The sequence below is a fragment of the Polyodon spathula genome, chromosome 4, assembly GCF_017654505.1.
Source record: "Polyodon spathula isolate WHYD16114869_AA chromosome 4, ASM1765450v1, whole genome shotgun sequence".
Classification (NCBI taxonomy): Eukaryota; Metazoa; Chordata; class Actinopteri; order Acipenseriformes; family Polyodontidae; genus Polyodon; species Polyodon spathula.
The window spans coordinates 43,912,304-43,931,097 of record NC_054537.1 but is presented as its reverse complement, the minus strand read 5'-3'; the positions used below and the strand labels follow the sequence as shown (position 1 = coordinate 43,931,097).

General features: G+C 41.5%; 1 protein-coding gene across 1 annotated transcript in view; it reads right to left on the bottom strand.

Moving 5' to 3' along the window:
• The window catches only part of hecw1b (HECT, C2 and WW domain containing E3 ubiquitin protein ligase 1b), a 145,425-nt gene extending 132,955 nt beyond the window's left edge, over nucleotides 1–12,470 (bottom strand). Inside the window, exons 1-2 of the mRNA XM_041247968.1 lie at nucleotides 12,410–12,470; nucleotides 6,521–6,845 (exon numbers count right to left, since the gene is read on the bottom strand). Coding sequence (XP_041103902.1) covers nucleotides 6,521–6,845; nucleotides 12,410–12,436 — 352 coding nt within the window. The 5' untranslated portion in view covers nucleotides 12,437–12,470. The remainder of the gene's footprint in view (nucleotides 1–6,520; nucleotides 6,846–12,409) is intronic.
• Between the last annotated feature and the right edge of the window lie 6,324 nt (nucleotides 12,471–18,794).

The following is an 18,794-nucleotide window of genomic DNA, read 5'->3' as shown; positions in this document are numbered from 1 at the left end:
AGTGTCTGCACCCTCAGCCTCCAGAACAGTCTGTGCTGCACACTGAAGGATCCCAAGAAGCGGGCCTAGGTGCATTCCCCACCATTGATGACATGGTCGCGGTGCTGGTGCAAGGTTCCACCTTCACAAAGAGGGACAAGGACCCAACATGCCCATCAAAGTCTTGAAGAACAATGGACGCAATGCTAAAGAAGGCATACGCGTCGGCAGCGCTGTTCGTGCAAGCAGAAAAAGCCATGGCCATTCTGGTACTCTACCAGAGCCAGTTGGCGGAGAGGCTGCAGGACAGAGCCACGGAGGCAGACACAGGGGAGCTCCTGGCCTTAAGGTGATGACTGACCTAATGGGAGAGTTAGGTCAGGCAACAGGGAGGTTGCTGGCGGCGATGGTGGCCACTCGCCGGCATTTGTGGCTGACGCAAGCCAAGATCGTAGAGACCGAGAAGGTGGAGCTGCTGGATGCCCCCATTACATCGGGGCAGACTTTTGGGGCAACCATTGATGTGAGCCTTGAGAGGTCCCACAAGGCCACGGAGGTCCCCTCAAACTCTTGCGCATTCCAGCTTACAGTCAGCGCCCAAGGTGGCATGCACAGCCTGATGGGGTAAAAGGATCTGAACATCGCCCTCCACCCCAGAGTAGACAATCAGGCAGAGGCAGGACCAGCGGCAGGAGACCACCGCAGGCCATAGGTAACCAATTCTCTGGCTGGAGACCGAGGCCGGGGCCTAAGAAAGACCCACCCCCTTCCAAACCCCCCCACAACTGGACTGACCAACGGCAACGACCCATGGCAAGGCTGCACCCAGGACTCCTGGGTGCTATCGACTATGAGACATGGATATGCTCTACAACTCCACATGGGATCAGAACACTGTATGCTTGGTAAGTCCAAACGATGCTCTCAGTGGCTTTTACTCCAGGTACTTCCTGGTGCCCAAAAGGGACAGCGGTTAGAGACCAATTATGGACTTCAGGGTCCTCAATTTGTTCTTCAAACAGAGGAAGTTCAACATGTTGACAGCACAGCGTATCCTCCAGTCCGTCCAACTGGTTCACATCGATCGACCTGTAAGACCCCTATTTTCACGTCCCGATCCGTCCTGCACACAGAAAATATCTGCGCTTCGCCTTTCAAGGCAACGCGTACAAATTTGGCCACATGCTGGTGCCCCACACATTTTCAAAGTGCATGGATGCAGCACTGGCTCCACCCAGGCTGCGGGGTCTTCAGATCCTAAACTATCTGGACAATTGGTTGGTTTGTGTGCACTCAAAAGCACGGGCAGAGACGCAAACAAAACAAGTCATAGATCATGTGGAAAAGTTAGGGCTCTCAATATATGAACAGAAGAGCAACTTCGTACTGTCTCAGTCCACAGTGTTCCTGGGGATCAAACTGAACTCTGTGAGCATGCTTGCCTCACTGTCGGAAGACAGGATTTGGTCATTGGAGAAAACACATCTCCCTATTCAGAGAGGACGTTCTCCTACAGGTCAAACTATATGAAAGGGTGTTGGGGCTGATGGCAGCCGCCTCGAGAATCCTTCCACTAGGGCTGCTGAGAATGCGCCCGCTTCAAGCCTGGGTGAATACACTCAAGGTTCACCCGGTCCGAGATCGGTACCGGCTGGTGCGAGTGTCCAGACAATGCCGGAAGACACTGGAGTGGTGGCTCCGTCCCGGCAATCTGCACCTTGGATCTTCCCTCGGATCCCCCCACAGAAGGGAAGTGGTCACTACAGATGCATCCAGCCTGGATTGGGGAGCGGTCTGGAATGGGAGAGGAATAAGAGGTCAGTGGAAGGAACTTTGGCAGCAAGCGCACACAAATGTCCAAGAGCTGCAAGCAATGAGCCTGGCGTAATCACATTTTCGCCAGCAACTAGCGCACAAACATGTGCTGGTCCAGACGGACAACGCCACAGTGGTAGCCTACATATATCACCAAGGCGGCCTGCGCTCACCAGGCCTTCATCACGCAACGCACAGACTCCTGTCCTGGATGCACAGAAATTTGTGTTCCATCAGGGCAATTCACCTCCCCAGTGTGGACAACAACGCAGCAGACCTCCTGTCCAGAGGAGCTCCAGACAGCTTGGAGTGGAGGCTGCATCCTCAAGTGGTGAAACAGATTTGGGAGAGGTTTCGTACTGCACAAGTCGACCTCTTTGCCACAGCCGAATCCACTCATTGCCCCCTATGGTTCTCCATGGAGAGAGACGGGGGGCTCCTGGGAGTAGACGCGCTAGCTCACTCCTGGCCACAGGGGCTCTTGTATGCGTTCCCTCCGCTACCATTAATACCCCTGACACTAGAGAGGATCAGGGTGGAGAAAGTACAGGTTCTGCTGGTTGCACCCAGATGGCCGAGACGCCCCTGGTTTTCTCTCCTCTCCGACATGTTGTCGGATCAGCCGTGGCAGCTCTCGCTGCGCATGGATCTCCTCAGCCAAGCAGAAGGGCTATTATGGCACCCGAACCCAGCCCAGCTCTAACTCAGTGTCTGGTCATTGAACAGAGCCGTCTATTTAGACGAGGTTTGCCAGATGCAGTAGTAGAAACACCTACTCTTTCAAGTTGGATGGGGACTTCAAGTTTGCTGTTGAACAGCAATTTTCCACTATTTGCACATATTCTCAATTGGAATGCAGTCCGGGCTTTGACTGGGCCACTCCAGGACATTGACCTTTTTGTTTTTAAGCCACTCCTGTGTGGCTCTGGCTGTACGTTTGGGGTCATTGTCCTGCTGGAAGATTAATCTTCTCCAAAGTCCCAAGTCTCTTGCAGACTTTAGCAGGTTTTCCTCCAGGATTTCTCTGTACTTTGCTGCATTCACTTTGCCCTCTATCTTCACAAGCTTTCCAGTCCCTGAGGCAGAGAAGCATCCCAATAGCATGATGCTGCCTCTACCATGCTTCACGGTAGGGAAGGTGTTCTCAGGATGATGTGCGGTGTTAGGCTTGCGACAAACATAGTGATTAGCGTTGAGGCCAAATAGCTCTATTTTGGTCTCATCAGATCATAGAATCTTCTTCCACTTGGTCTCAGAGTCTCTGCCATGCCTTCTGGCAAACTCTAGCTGGGATTTGATGTGAGATTTTTTCAACAATGGCTTTCTTTTTGCCACTCTCCCATAAAGGCTAGTTTTGTGAAGCACCCGGCCTATTGTTGCTCAGCCGTGGAAGACTGTAAATCCTTTAGATTTGCCATAGGCCTCTTGGTGGCCTCCCTGACTAGTGCCCGTCTCGATACTCAGTTTTTGAGGACGGCCTGTTCTAGACAGATTCACAGTTGTGCCATATTCTCTCCATTTCTTAATAATGGACTTTACTGTGCTCCAGGGGATATTCAATGTCTTGGAAATGTTCTTATATCCTACCCCTGATTGGTGCTTTTGAAGAACCTTATTCCGGATTTGCTTTGAATGTTCCTTCGTCTTCATGATGTAGTTTTTGTTAGGAAATATACTAACCAACTGTGGGACCTCCCAGAGACAGGTGTATTTAACCTGAAACCATGTGAAACACCTTAATTGCACACATGTGGATGCCATTCAACTAATTATGTAAGTTCTAAAGACAATTGGTTGCACCAGAGCTTACTTAGGCGTGTCATAGCAAAGGGGGTGAATACTTTTGAGAGCCACTGTGTATGTGTGTGTGTGTGTGTGTATATATATATATATATATACACACACACTTTGCAAAAAACTTAGTTAGTGCATCAGTTACGGTTGATATTAAAACGACAAAAGTAGGGAAATGCGATGTTAGGGTTTTTAACCCTAACTCTGCATTCCCTCCCACACCCTTACAAGCAGTAGAAGGGGCAAGGCAACACAAGCAACCAGAGACAGCCATCATCAATTAATACGAACAACATACAACTCTCTGCAGATAACACAAGAAAAAACCATCTGCACTGCATAAGGATGGATCTTTACTGTGTGCTATCTGCCAACATAGTCCTAAAACACTGGAGAATACAGCACAACACATACATCACAACTATGACAGTGAGGCCACCTCTCCGATTAAACTCTATTCTTTTGGTCATCGGTATAACACTGAAAAACTCTTGGTTGATCTGTGTTGTTGGTGCTGCCCTCTCAAACTGACATGACACAGTACATTCCACTCGCCCATGTAAACACAGTTTCATAAGTGTGCCTCATACACTTCCATTTTTGCAGGTGATAATATCATTGTGTCATACATCTGTCGCATGGGTGTCCTGTTCTTAAAGTGATCCCATTCCCCCTGTGAATGCCAATGACGGCCCATCACCCCTTCCTCCCTTGCAAAAAACTGTATTACGCCTTTGATCATCTGCAATTCTGCACAACAGACTGCAATGCTAAGAAATCTCATAGATCTCTCTTACAGCACTGTTGGTAGTCCTCCTGATGCTGTGTCATGGAATTATAAAGTATAACATGGTGTGGCCTTCATCACTGTGCTATATAAACCAGGAGCCAGTATAAGATCTGCTGGAAACAATTTAACAACTGCAGTGCATTAATTAAAGCAATCTACTTAACTGAGTAACTGGTGCCAGAATAAACATAGAATGAGTAAGAACAAATGCAATTAAGGGGATAATTAAGGGCTAGATATTTAAACAACACACTGCTAATTATCTAATTACTGCATTATATTTTTATATTTTCCTGACTCATGTATACTCAAACAGTTACCCTACTGATACACTATATTTTTATAATTTGCTTATTGATTTAATAGCATTGCTATTATTAAAGAAAGGTAAATATAGACGATTGATGAATGCTTGCTTTTGCTTATAATTGACATGTTACATATAAGCTGAACTATTAATTGAATATTAGCCATTGTTAAACCTAACATACTGATTATTTTGACACTAATTGTCTTTCTTACTTTTGTATGGTATTACTTAACTCACTTTGATATAATGTATATGTAGCCGAAAGCCTATATACGTGAAGCAGAAAGCTGACTGGGAATGAACTTGTGCAGTACATAAATAATGTCTTTTAAAGGATATTTTAATGTAATAAATGTAGTTTGTTACATTTCTCAGTTGTTAAAGATAATTCAAAGTTTATTAACATGTCAATGTTCTGCTAACACTATAGAAAAAGTAACAGTGAGTTATTAAAAGTTTCATGAATGTCAGTAAGCAAGTTACGTTTTAGTTTCGTTTAACCCTTTCAGGACCAGGCATTTTTTGGGCTGTAGTTTACTCTCTTCCCATCTTCTCAATTCACAACAAATCTATTTCTTACAATAGCATCTTGGAAATTGTGTCCTTTTTTTCAAAACACTCTGGGGAACAGTATAAAGTACTTCAAAAACCATACAAACTTTTCGCTTTTCTCTCTCTCTCTCTCTCTATATATATATATATATATACACACACACACACACACACACACACACACACAGTATATGTAGTGTTGAAAAAAACATGCACAGATACACTAAAAGGCAACCCTGTTAATATCAGAAAACAAGTTTATATTTAGCTTACTTTCAGCACACTCAAAAAAGCTTCACAACTGGTTTTGAAATGAATAACGTCATTAGAAAAACTGTATGCATTATGTGTATGCATTAAACAAATTGGTAAGCTTGCTGTACAACCATGTGTGTGTACTGGCTGGAACACTCAGTATGACACTCATTATATTATTATTCATAACCCAGCGTTTAAAAGAGACCCGGCATCTATTTACCATATTTCCCTACAGCCCCGTCGCCTATTAGAGACCGACAAGTATTGGAGACCGGCAATTATTTTAAGTTTTATGGTAGGTGAGTGTACCAAAGCTATCACAAAGGCAAGATTGCAGAATGGTTAGAATGCTACAAGACTAAAGGCGAGTGGCTAAGTTGTGCGCTACCATATGGAACCCCAATAACAAGTAGCTAGGGTGAAAAAATTGAGGGAGAAACTCACCTCTATGTCTGTGTTGTAAAGGTCAACTGAGAACCCGCCCTTAGCGCTCTAGTTCCAAAACCAGGGTTTTGAGGATCCACGACATTAAGTCTGTAGAACCTAGTAAAGGTATGGGGAGTTGTCTACACTGCTGCATTGCATCCTCCACAGGCTTGCATTTAAAAAATGCAGGTAAAATCAATTTTCTAATGGGGTGTAGCATATGTATCTGGGAATGAGCATTAATGTTTATTGTATCTGTTTTGTTTTTTTAATACAGTAAAAAAAAAATTTTTAAATTTAAGCATTTTATAGGAAAATAAAATGTAAGCCTAATATTTTAAGGACCCCAACAGCTGTTTTTGATTCCGACTCAGGAACTTCACGAGGACTTTAAAGTTTCTAACCCTGGAGAACATTTTCAATCTGCTATCTGAACAAAAGACATTTTATTGATGAACAATACATGTAACAGACAACTACAAATCACTGAACATGAGCATACTATTCTGTATTGTAAAGAACTTAACAAAATTAACTAAAAAAAGCTCTTGTAGAATTAAATACCAAGAAATGGCAACATTCACAGCAACACTCACCTACGAGATACATTCCAATCCAGTCTCCGGCATCTACCTCTTCTTTAATGTCCCAGCAAATTACAATGTTCTGAGACTGCCCAATGGCATAGTAAGAATTGCTGACCATCAGCGTTGAGCGGCTATCTGAGGTAACCAGGTCTGTGTCACTATTAGATCTTGGCATGGTGATGGCTTCATGGGTTTGATTCCGGACATCAACATTATGAAACTGCTCAGGGTTGTAGCTATATCGCATTGGCTCTTTACATCGACGTCTGTTCTGAGAAGTCCTGGATGGTGATGCCATTGCTGCCAGGCCTAGAAACCTGTTTTGGTACAAGTTCTGAAACAAAAAAGGGAAAATTACTGTTAATTTTTAAAAACAGGATGGAGTTTGAAAGTGATCATAGCAGAATGTTGAATAATGAGTGTGAAGAGATAAGATGTAAAACTCACACTTTAACTGGGGTTTGTTTGGAATAGGGATGCCACAGTATTTCACCTCAAAACTGACTCAATAACATTTGTTTAGAGCATGTAGCTACAGTGGCTTGCGAAAGTATTGACCCCCCCTTGGCATTTTTCCTATTTTGTTGCCTTACAACCTGGAATTAAAATGGATTTTTATTTGGATTTCATGTAATGGACATACACAAAATAGTCCAAATTGTTGAAGTGAAATGAAGCCTCTAAATAAGATCTGGTGCAACCAATTGCCTTCAGAAGTCACATAATTAGTTAAATAAAGTCCACCTGTGTGCAATCTAAGTGTCACATGATCTCAGTATATATACACCTGTCATGAATGGACCCAGAGTCTGCAACACCACTAAGCAAGCAGCACCATGAAGACCAAGGAGCTCTCCAAACAGGTCAGGGACAAAGTTATGGAGAAGTACAGATCAGGGTTGGGTTATAAAAAAAATATCCGAAACTTTGAACATCCCACGGAGCACCATTAAAGCCATTATTAAAAAATGGAAAGAATATGGCACCACAACAAACCTGGCAAGAGAGGGCCACCCACCAAAACTCACGGACCAGGCAAGGAGGGCATTAATCAGAGAGGCAACAAAGAGACCAAAGATAACGCTGAAGGAGCTGCAAAGCTCCACAACGGAGATTGGAGTATCTGTCCATAGGACCACTTTAAGCCGCACACTCCACAGAGCTGGGCTTTACGGAAGAGTGGCCAGAAAAAAGCCATTGCTTAAAGAAAAAAATAAGCAAACACGTTTGGTGTTCGCCAAAAGGCATGTGGGAGACTCCCCAAACATATGGAAGAACGTACTCTGGTCAGATGAGACTAAAATTGAGCTTTTTGGCCATCAAGGAAAACGCTATGTCTGGCGCAAACCCAACACCTGTCATCACTCCGAGAACACCATCCCCACAGTGAAGCATGGTGGTGGCAGCATCATGCTGTGGGGATGTTTTTCATCGGCAGGGACTGGGAAACTGGTCAGAATTGAAGGAATGATGGATGGCGCTAAATACAGGGAAATTCTTGAGGGAAACCTGTTTCAGTCTTCCAGAGATTTGAGACTGGGACGGAGGTTCACCTTCCAGAAGGACAATGACCCTAAGCATACTGTTAAAGCAACACTCGAGTGGTTTAAGGGGAAACATTTAAATGTCTTGGAATGGCCTAGTCAAAGCCCAGACCTCAATCCAATTGAGAATCTGTGGTATGACTTAAAGATTGCTGTACACCAGCAGAACCCATCTCCTTGAAGGAGCTGGAGCAGTTTTGCCTTGAAGAATGGGCAAAAATCCCAGTGGCTAGATGTGCCAAGCTTATAGATACATACCCCAAGAGACTTGCAGCTGTAATTGCTGCAAAAGGTGGCTCTACAAAGTATTGACTTTGGGGGGGGGGGTGAATACTTATGCACGCTCAAGTTTTCTGTTTTTTTGTCTTATTTCTTGTTTGTTTCACAATAAAAAATATTTTGCATCTTCAAAGTGGTAGGCATGTTGTGTAAATCAAATGATACAAACCCCCTAAAAATCTATTTTAATTCCAGGTTGTAAGGCAACAAAATAGGAAAAATGCCAAGGGGGGTCAATACTTTCGCAAGCCACTGTATACCAGACTGTTAGCCTCGAATTTTGCAGCTCAGCTCTGCTATTTCGGGTTGCCTGTTAACAAATTAGTTGTGGCCAGTAGCGTAACCTTGGTTTCAAAATTTCAGAGAACAGGTACTGTAGCTGGAGATAGTAATAATATTAAAAACAAATGTTCATTGCATTCAGATTGGCACCTTTTCTGTCATGAACTCCTTCGGAGGAGGAGAGTATTTCTCTATGACAAAAAGAAAATATTTGTATAGTATTGAGAACATGGACATTGGAAATCGTAATGCATTGTGCGCAAATGCTGCCTCAGTTGATTGCCATTGCCATGAGTAAGCATATGTACTGGTACGAAGAATTGAAAGCAGACATAAAAATATTATATATAAGGTCAATTTATGGCTAATCACCCATGGGGGGTGCGGAGAGCCAGTAAGGGGGGCATGACTATGACTAAAGGGGCAGTTCTGGAAAATTTTTTTTTTTAAAGGATAGAACATTTTAAATAAATACATAAAAATGACAGCTAATTAGTCCAAGTTCTTACCTTTTCAAAGATTCATTGACAATCACTCTAGGACTTAGAAATTATGTGTGAAACTGCAGTGAACAGAGCCGAAATGGCGGCTTCCATGATAGGTCACTGTGTCAGCGACAGCCCTGTCACTAGTTTGTGGATTGAATGTGTGCCTTTGGGAAAACAGCTGCAACGCACAATAGGAGACGCGTTGCTAAGTGACCAGTTGAGCAGTGGGCTTGTCCGGTGCTGAGCTGTTTGTGAGGTTCTGATTGGCTGGGGACGTGCCCGGGAAAGCTGCGCAGAGCTCAAAAACGTCTCCGCCACAGCTCAGGGTTACGGCAAGGCTATTGTTAAACAGACAAGTGCTGAGGGAAAGCTTGCTTGTTTATATCAAGGAGGAGAGCGTCCGCTGCGCAGGACAACTACTACAGAACCCTTCAACTGCAAGATGGTGCCTGTGAAGGCTGCTCAGCCAGGACCGCCACAACCACCTGGAGTTGCTGGGAGGTCAGGACTTTGGGAGCAACAGTAATAGGTTAGGTTATGGGATGTTGATCTCAAACAAATATAGAGAGGGTTACCGTAGTGTAGTAGGTTCTTGGAGCGGGACGTCTCGTTTAGTGAGACTAGCGCTCGCCTTGTGTGGCAAACTTTTGTTTTTAGCTTTGTTTTCTTTTCTGTATTAAATCAGACACTAGGGCTACCGTTGGTGACACTACTTGTGTGTTATTAAATCTGTGCATCTGTGCGGCATGTCAACACCCAATGCTCTGTTTGCCCCATTATTATCCAGTGATAGCCCACACACAACAAAACCCCATGTTACAGATGCCAAGTGTAAAAAAAAAAAAAAAAAAAAAAAAAAAAAAAAAAAAAAGCAACAGTATTTTAGTGTTTTTTTTTTTTCCTGGATTTAACGTAAATCGCTTATTTCTTTTCCTAGATTTAACCAAAAAATAAAATAAAATGTTAACAAACACATTCTTAAAAGTTTTGAAATGCGTACATTATTTTTTTGGTATTGTATGCAGAGCTGGCGGGGAAGCGGAGAGATTGGCTCTCAGAGTGTGCTCTGCAGCATACAATGCCAAATCCAATGAGTCAACGGGCGGGGTTCATTTGCATGTTAAGCTTCAGATTTAGCTGGCTATAATTTTTTTTGTGAAAAAACAGATTTATTTTTTCAGATTTAATTGCTGATGTTTTTCAATTTTATCTGTTGGGTAAATGCTGAATGTTAAAAAAAAAAAAAAAAAAAAAAAAAAAAAAGATTTATAGACTCAACATTTAATAATTATATCTGTAAGTCTGTAATCTAACTTAACTTTTTGTTAACATTATGTATTTAGCTAAATCTGGACTAAAAATATGCAATTTACATTTAAAATTTTATTAAATCCGAGATGGTCGCACTACATTAGGCTCCTGTCTGTTACCCCCTACTTTAGTTAATTTTATAAGTGATTTGCTTAACTGCATTTACTACATTGTCTAATCCCTTTATACTGATGGCAGCACACAAAAAGAATTCAGCGTCCCCTTTAAAAACTCCAAAGGGCGAACGTTTCAAATCCTGCGCTATGCCTGATGATCTGTCTCCGATGATAGATCAAGAAATCGCTACTCAAAGAGATTTGATGCGCAGTATGGTTTCTGACATGTTATCAGAGGCTTTGGAAACAGTGCTAGGCCCCTTCAAGGATTACATCGCTGAAAATGGAACCATGTTTCGATCACATAAGGAGGATCTCAAAGCCCATGTTAAAACTATAGAGAAGGTGACTGCTAAAGTGAATACTTTGCAAGGCAACGTGCTCCAAATTAAAAAAAAATAAAAATGACAATAACCACTGTCTTATTCAGATTGATAAATTCCAATCTAAAATTAACTGACCTGGAAGACAGATCCCATTGTAACAATATTAGACTGGTAAAATTACCATCAGGCCTTGAAGATGATGACCCCATCGGATATCCTAATAACAATGCTACCTCGCTGGATCCCAGCTCTCGCTTCGATTTCCACAGCTAATATTAAAGTTGACAGAGCCCATCAAGTCTATGTGAGTCCCTCAAACAGCTCATATAGGCTCTGCACCATGTTGTTCAGGGTTCTACGATATGGTGATCACCAGACTATACTTCAGGGGACCTGGAAAGTGCAACCAATCCTTGCAGGGGGCAGTTGCTTGGGCTTCTACACTGACTACAGTCCAGTAACCCAGAGCAGGAAGGACTTTATGGAGGTTAGAGCCAAACTTCAGCAGATGGGCATGGAATCCTTCTTAATTTACCTGGCAGTCTTGAAGGTCTCTTATATGGGTGAGAAGTCTTCTTTTGATTCCCCTGGAGAAGTGGAGAACTTTCTGTCTGGATTGCTTTCCTTGGCACTGGTGACATCTGCTAGAAGGTCTATCCGATTTCAACCTACTGTCTCTGAGAAAGACTATGCAGGGCATGTAACTTTCCTTCAGATTCTCTCACTGTGCTCAGGGTGTTTTGATAATGGCGAATATTAAGGTATTGTCCCTTAATGTTAGAGGGTTGAATTCGCCACATAAATGTGCACAGGTCCTGGATCTCCTGCGCAGGAAAAATGTTGATGTAGTGCGACTACAGGAGACCCATTTAATATCCAAGGATACACTCTGACTTCAAAATAATCGTTATAAATGAATTGTTGCTTCTGGGGATGGCTCATGAACAAAGGGACTGTTAATACTGATGAAACAAAATATAAAGTTAACAATTGAGAGAGTCAGCTCTGATCAAACTAGAAGACTGACTTTCTGCTGTGCCACAATTCAAGGTAAAAATGTGGCGTTTCTTAGTATATATGCGCCCACCATATTCAACCCTGTATTCCAATTACGGTCCCTCTCTGTAATATTTACCCACAACAGTTTCAGAGAATTGAAGGTCAGTGGGTGTCCCAGAAATTCGGTAGTGGATGTCAGTGTCAGCCCAACCCTACAAGTGTGCTTCAGCTCACCAGATGCATGTCTATTAGGGTGCCCTGTTGCGCAATGAGGCGAAACATCCCTAAACAGAGAGATTGCCAGAGCTAATGCCTTGCTTCCTGTGATCACCAGGAAAGATCACCAATATTGTGCAAAGCCAGGACATGAACTCAGGGACCCATTATTTCTGTAATATTAATAGCATGATAACAACTTTCAGAAAAACTGTATGTAGCATAATGACCTTAAAAAACACTGTAGTCTGCTTACAAAGCTACATTCCATCACAAACAGCTATGATTTTTGAATGGAATGGGATGGATGATTTTATAATTTAGAAGAAAGACTGACCTTAACACTGCACAGGTGCAGCAGCATAATGGCACGTCAATTGAAAGCACATCAATTCCTGAGAAAGAGTTAATCAAATTACTCCAACACAGCTTAGAGACAGTCTGACACAGTATTAACAAATACAGCTCACATTGGCGCACATAGTGGGACATCATAAAACAGAATATCATAAAAATGATGTCTTGTAAAAAAGGGATAATCTTCATTAAAGGGATTGTAAGAAATAATAAAATTCCATAACCCTGATTTGTTGTGCACTACTATTAGCTAAACAGGATCTAAAGAAACAAATGTTATACCACACTATTGTCATTTTGAAACATGGTATCTGGTACTAATTTAAGGAAAATATGTTTCTATTTCCTCAATTTCTATGCCTGATTCTCAGGAAATCTGTTAAATTTGCACTTCCTGGGTCATTTCACCCGAGTCTCTTCTTGATCAAAACATCTAACAGAGTGAAAGCATGTCAGCAGGTCTATTTTAGTTAGTGTAGTACCAGATATCATGTTTTAAAATAGTAACACATATTTACCATAACACATTATTACATTTGCATATTGGAGACAAACAAAATGATTGGAAATACAAAAGGCAAGATCTATGGATTTATTTATCACTGTGACATGATTAGTATTATATTATTCCCAATATAGGCTAGCAGAGTATTTGTGCGTAACAGAAATTACATAGTTAAAATAAACTAATCAGTAAATAAACTAATATATTTTATATTAGAGGTTTTAAGCAGACAAAACAGCAGAACACTTATGTGGCATTGAGAACCAGAATAAATCTCACAGGCTAATCATCCACATTACTTTAAAATATATCTTTAATTAAAAAGTAGTGTTTGTAACAAACTTGTCAACTTATTGACATAAACTAACTAAATAAGAAATAGTTTTGAAGCCCAGGTGTTAAATCTGGACGAAGAAAACAACGGTGAATCAATATGGGTCAAAATAATGGACAAAAGTTCAAAGGGCATAATAACAGGAGCATGGTGTAGACCTCCATATTCAGACGCCAAGCAAAATAATCTGTTATACAATGACATTACAAATGCATGTAGCAAAGGAGAAGCCATACTAATGGGGGATTTCAACTTCCCCCATATAAAATGGGAAAACCCGGTGGGGAGCACGAAAGACGAAATAGAAATGGTGGAAATGACAAATGACTGCTTCCTAATGCAATTTGTCAAGGCACCGACTAGTGGGGAGGCATACCTTGATTTAGTCTTTTCAAATAACAAAGACAGAATAACTAAAATAGAGGTCACAGAACCATTGGCAAACTCAGACCACATGGTCTCATTTGAAGTGCTTTTTAAAGCCCCAAAAGTAACGACTAAAGCTAAGGTTTACAATTCTACAAAGGCAAACTATGAAGGTATGAAACATTGACTAACAGAAGTAGATTGGACTAAAATAAAGAAAGCATTCACAGAAAAAAGGGATGGCTGTTTTTTTTTTTAAATGTAGTACTAGAGGCGCAAAGCAATTACATCCCCAAAAATGGTATAATAGATCAATTAAAAAAATATTCAGAGAAAAAAGACACTTCATAAAGCGTATAAAGGGAACCAAAAACAAAGTACACAGAAAGAGTACTTGGAACTGCAAATGCAAGTCAAAAAGGAAGTTAGAAAGGCCAAGAGAGAGATAGAAATGAACACTGCTAAGGGGGCTAAAACCAATTCCAAAATGTTTTTCCAACATTATAACAACAAGAGGACATTCAAAGAGGAGGTTAAATGTCTAAAAGATACAAATGGCAAAATCATAGACGAAGAGTTAAAAGTAGCAAATATATTAAACGATTACTGCAACAGTTTCTTGACACAGGGCTTGTACCGACAGACTGGAGAATTGCAAACGTAATACAAGAACACAAAACAAACCAAACCAGGTAACTAGAGACCAATAAGCCTATCTTGTATTATATGAAAACTTACGGAAACTATAATAAGATCCAAAATAGAAAATTACCCATATGGTAACAATATCCTGGGACACAGTCAACATGGTTTTAGGAAAGTGCGATTGTGTCTAACTAACCTGCTAGATTTTTTTTTTGAGGATGCAACATCAACAAACAACAATTGCAAAGCATATGACATGGTTTATTTAGATTTCCAGAAAACTTTTGACAAAGTCCCACATAAAAGATTAATTCTCAAACTGAACGCGAGTGTGTGTGTGTGTGTGTGTGTGTGTGTGTGTGTGTGTGTGTGTGTGTGTGTGTACATATATATATATATATATATATATATATATATATATATATATATATATATATATATATATATATTAGTCACGGATATTAGTGATTTTAAAATAATTTAAAAATTTTTTTTTCATTTATCTATAAATCCTACCCCACAACTTCCAAGTGAAACAAATATTCTAGAAATTTGCAGAAAATTAAATTTAAAAAATAAAAACTAAAATAGCTTGGTTGGATAAGTGCCCACCCCCTTGTAATAGCAATCCTAAATTAGCTCAGGTGTAACCAATCGCCTTCAAAATCACACACCAAGTTAAGTGGTCTTCAACGGTGTTAAATTGCAGTGATTCACATAATTTAAGGATAAATTCATCAGTTCCTGTAGGTTCCCTCTGCCGGGTAGTGCATTTGAAAGCAAAGGCTCAACCATGAGCACCAAGGACCTTTCAAAAGAACTCTGGGACAAAGTTGTTGAAAGGTACAGATCAGGGGATAGGTATAACAAATATACCAAAGGCCTTGAATATCCCTTGGAGCATGGTCAAGACAATTATTAACCCCTTGCGGTCCGCAGGTTACAGACTGGTCCAGGCTGACATGATAAAAAGGGAAAGGTCAGCTTGTTGGGACCTCTTCAAGAAGTTGTAGTAACTTTTCTGTATTTCGGTCCTTAGAGCAGATTCCAACAAGAAAACAGAGGAGAGTATTTCACCTCTTTTTGGTAACTTGGAATGGCTCGCTTTCTGACCCATAGGAGGCGAATGAAAAACCAAAAATTCCCCCGGGCAAGTGCGTGCGAGCAATATCGGGTCGTCGACGTGGTGCGTCACTATTCGTCTGTATTTGTTTCCTCCATCAACGAAGGTGTAGGTCGCGCGTTTCTATAGTTGTAAACGTCTCGAAAATAGTCTCTCCATTTTTTCTATCAGTATGCACGTCTATAAAGAGGTATGTGAAAAATACAGCTCACCGGATGGGGCTTGGCTGGAGATGAAGTACTGATGTCGCTTAGCATTGCAATGCCAAGAAGGAAGAAGGAAGCCATTATCCAATTAAAAATTTGTGGCATTACTTGAAGATTGCTGTCCATCAACGCTCCCCAAGGAACTTGACAGAGCTTGAACAGCTTTGTAAAGAAGAATGGTCAAATATTGTCAAATGTAGGTGTGCAAAGTTGGTGGAGACCTATCCCAACAGACTCAGAGCTGTAATTGCTGTCAAAGGTACTTCCACCAAGTATTACCTCAGGGGGGTGGAGACTTATAAAATTATGATCTTTCCATTTTGTATTTTTAATATATAATCTTTTTCTCAATAAAAACTTTTTCCCTTTATGGTGTCGAGATAAGTGGAAAAAATCCTCATTTAAATGTATGAAACTCTGAGGCACTGACACTACAGAATGTGAAAAAAAGTTCAAGGGGGTGTAGACTTCCTACATCCCATATCCGTATAGGCACTATCTATAATATATATATATAATATAATATATATATATATATATATATATATATATATATATATACTCCTGTAGTGTAGTACAGTGTAGGTGCATTATTAAACAACGTTGGCCTTCCTTGGCTGCAAACATTTGTGATACCTGTAAACATGCGTAGCAGTCTATGGCAGGGATAGGGTTCAATCCTGTTACACTGTAATTAAATTTGTGCTTTAGACTGCAGCTCTGAGTCTCTAATTCCTGCCGGTAACATCTTGGGCCACAGCGCTATCCTGTCACATGTGACCTAGATACTAAGAACAGGACTGCAGTTTGAAAAAAATAATGGAAGACTGGTATGACCAGCAGTGGCGGTTGGAGGAGGAAGGGGCTCCATGGTGCAGAGCTTGAGGAGTCGGACGAGGAATGGCTCAGACGGAAGGTCTAGTCCTAGCAGCCCACCGATCCAAGAGGAAGAGGAGGAGCTGCCTGTGCGAAGGCTGCAGAAGACGGAACTGTCTGCCCCAAAACGAAGGGAAGGAATGGCCATTACCGGAGGTGAGAGAAAAGCTGGTGTCATCTCTAGGAGGGAGGTGCTGCCTGCCCAAGAGCCAAAGGGGGAGGAGCTGCTGTTGTCTCCAGAGCTGGAAGGGAAGGAGCTTCTGCCATCTCCAGAGCAAAAGGGTGAGGGTTGCAAAAGGAGGAGGGGAAGAGGAGTGGCCTCTGTCATTTTCAGTGCAAAAGAGGGAGGAGACGTTGTCGTCACCAGAGGCAGACGGGGAGGAGCTTCCACCAGCTCCAGAGTCACAGGGCTGTGGTTGCTGGGCCTAACTTCCGGCTCGCTGCATCACCAGGCAAAGTCAGTCGCCTCCACTCCCCCTGGTGGCCCAGACGTTGCTCCATGGTCGTCGGCGCTCGCACCTCCACCAGCTGCTGCATTCGCCTGGTCACCAGCCTGCTCTCCCGACACCCCGTCCATGTCACCTGGGTCCCCTGTTGCCAGTCCTCGGCCTCCGGGGGGAAGCACCAGAGTCGGGACCAATATGGGAGGGGGTTGGTGTTTTAAGGGGGGAGGTATCTGGTTGCAGCCATGTGTGCTGCGCACATGAGATGAGATATGTGGCAGGGATGGGGTTAAGTCCTATCCCTGCCAACAATCACAGGTGGCCATACTGTTGTTAGACTAAACCTTTTGGTTTGGCCCTTGTGTCTTTCTTTGTTTTGTGTTAACGTGCGATTTGCACTTTAGACTGAAGCTTCTGTCTGTGAGTCTCTAATTCTTGTCCTTAACATCTTGGGCCACACAGTATTTAAAATTATCATATTCAAAATGGGCTTAAAAAAGATAAGAAGTGTGGCTTGACCAGAATAACCAGAAATAGTACCAACACATTTTGTATTATGTATCACTTGGCTGAGAAGAAAACCTGCAGCCTAAAACCAATGCAGAAAAAAAAGAAAGAATAAGTATCCTTTAAAAAATTTAAAATGTGTATATTAATTTGAAAGTTAACTACCAGTATGTTTTTCTTACTGGATATTTCCTATAGATATAACATGTTTACAGAAGCTCCATTTTATATGTTTGTGACCGACAGCAAAAACTGCACAAACTGCAACAAATATTCGGTAGACGTTAAAAGTCCCCATGTGAAACTAGGGCCTAACTGGCCAATCAATTTAAGTGAGACCAATTGCGACAGGGTTAAAAAGAATCTTGTCCCTGGAGGTTAGGTGGTTCCCCAGTTCTCCTCCAGTGATAAGAACTGAAGAACCTTGTCCCTTCCAACTATATACATTTACATGTAGATTCCATATGGCTTCTGCCCTGCCAGTTCCCTAAAAGTAGGTATCCATTCATCGTTTTTTCAACTGTTTTTAATATCATCATTGTCTTTGACTTTTCTAAATTTGTCACAGCTTTATTCATTCTTTGCGTAGGAACATTTTTATTAAAACCAAAGTAATATGTGTCCAAATCAAGTAAAACACCATGATGTTACAAATTACATATGTTATGCCACAAACTCATGAATAAATAATTTTACACTCTTTTTATTCTTATAATGTGAGCATATTACAGAAAACAGTGAGTGGTTGACCACACCTTTAAGCTGTTGTTTTGTTAGTTTTTATTTTATCTGAATTTTTTTTTTTTATTAATGTGCACTGTTTTATTGCAATGCACATCATGATTTAAAAGAAATGTACAGGACTAAAAACGGCTTTTTTTCAGCACTTTTGTTTAGCAGACAAATCACTCCAAGGATAGACTATTCAGAAATAAATCCACAGACTGGAGACCAATGTTCTAAGCAAATACCATCTCTAGAACCAATTCAATCACTCAAAAAGCTTTTAGACATGGTCATGCATAGAATGCACCAATGTATTGCATATTGCAGATAAACTGTGTCATTATATCAAACTACAATGTAGGGCAGTGTGGCAAAGTGGCTGTTAATAGTTAACAGGTGCAGAGGTGATGCAGTGCAGGAATAATCACAAGCAGACAATTATAATCCAGTTTAGAAAATCGTGCTTAATTTTCTATTCAGCGACCAAACAAGAAAGCCCCCTGCGATACACACCAATGTGTAAAGCACGGGGGTAAATAATGTTATGTAATAACAATTTTAAACAGTGAGTGAAGTGCAGTGTTGATCCGGTTTAGTGCTGGCCCAAGGCGACAGCTCCGGACACATGCTTAGT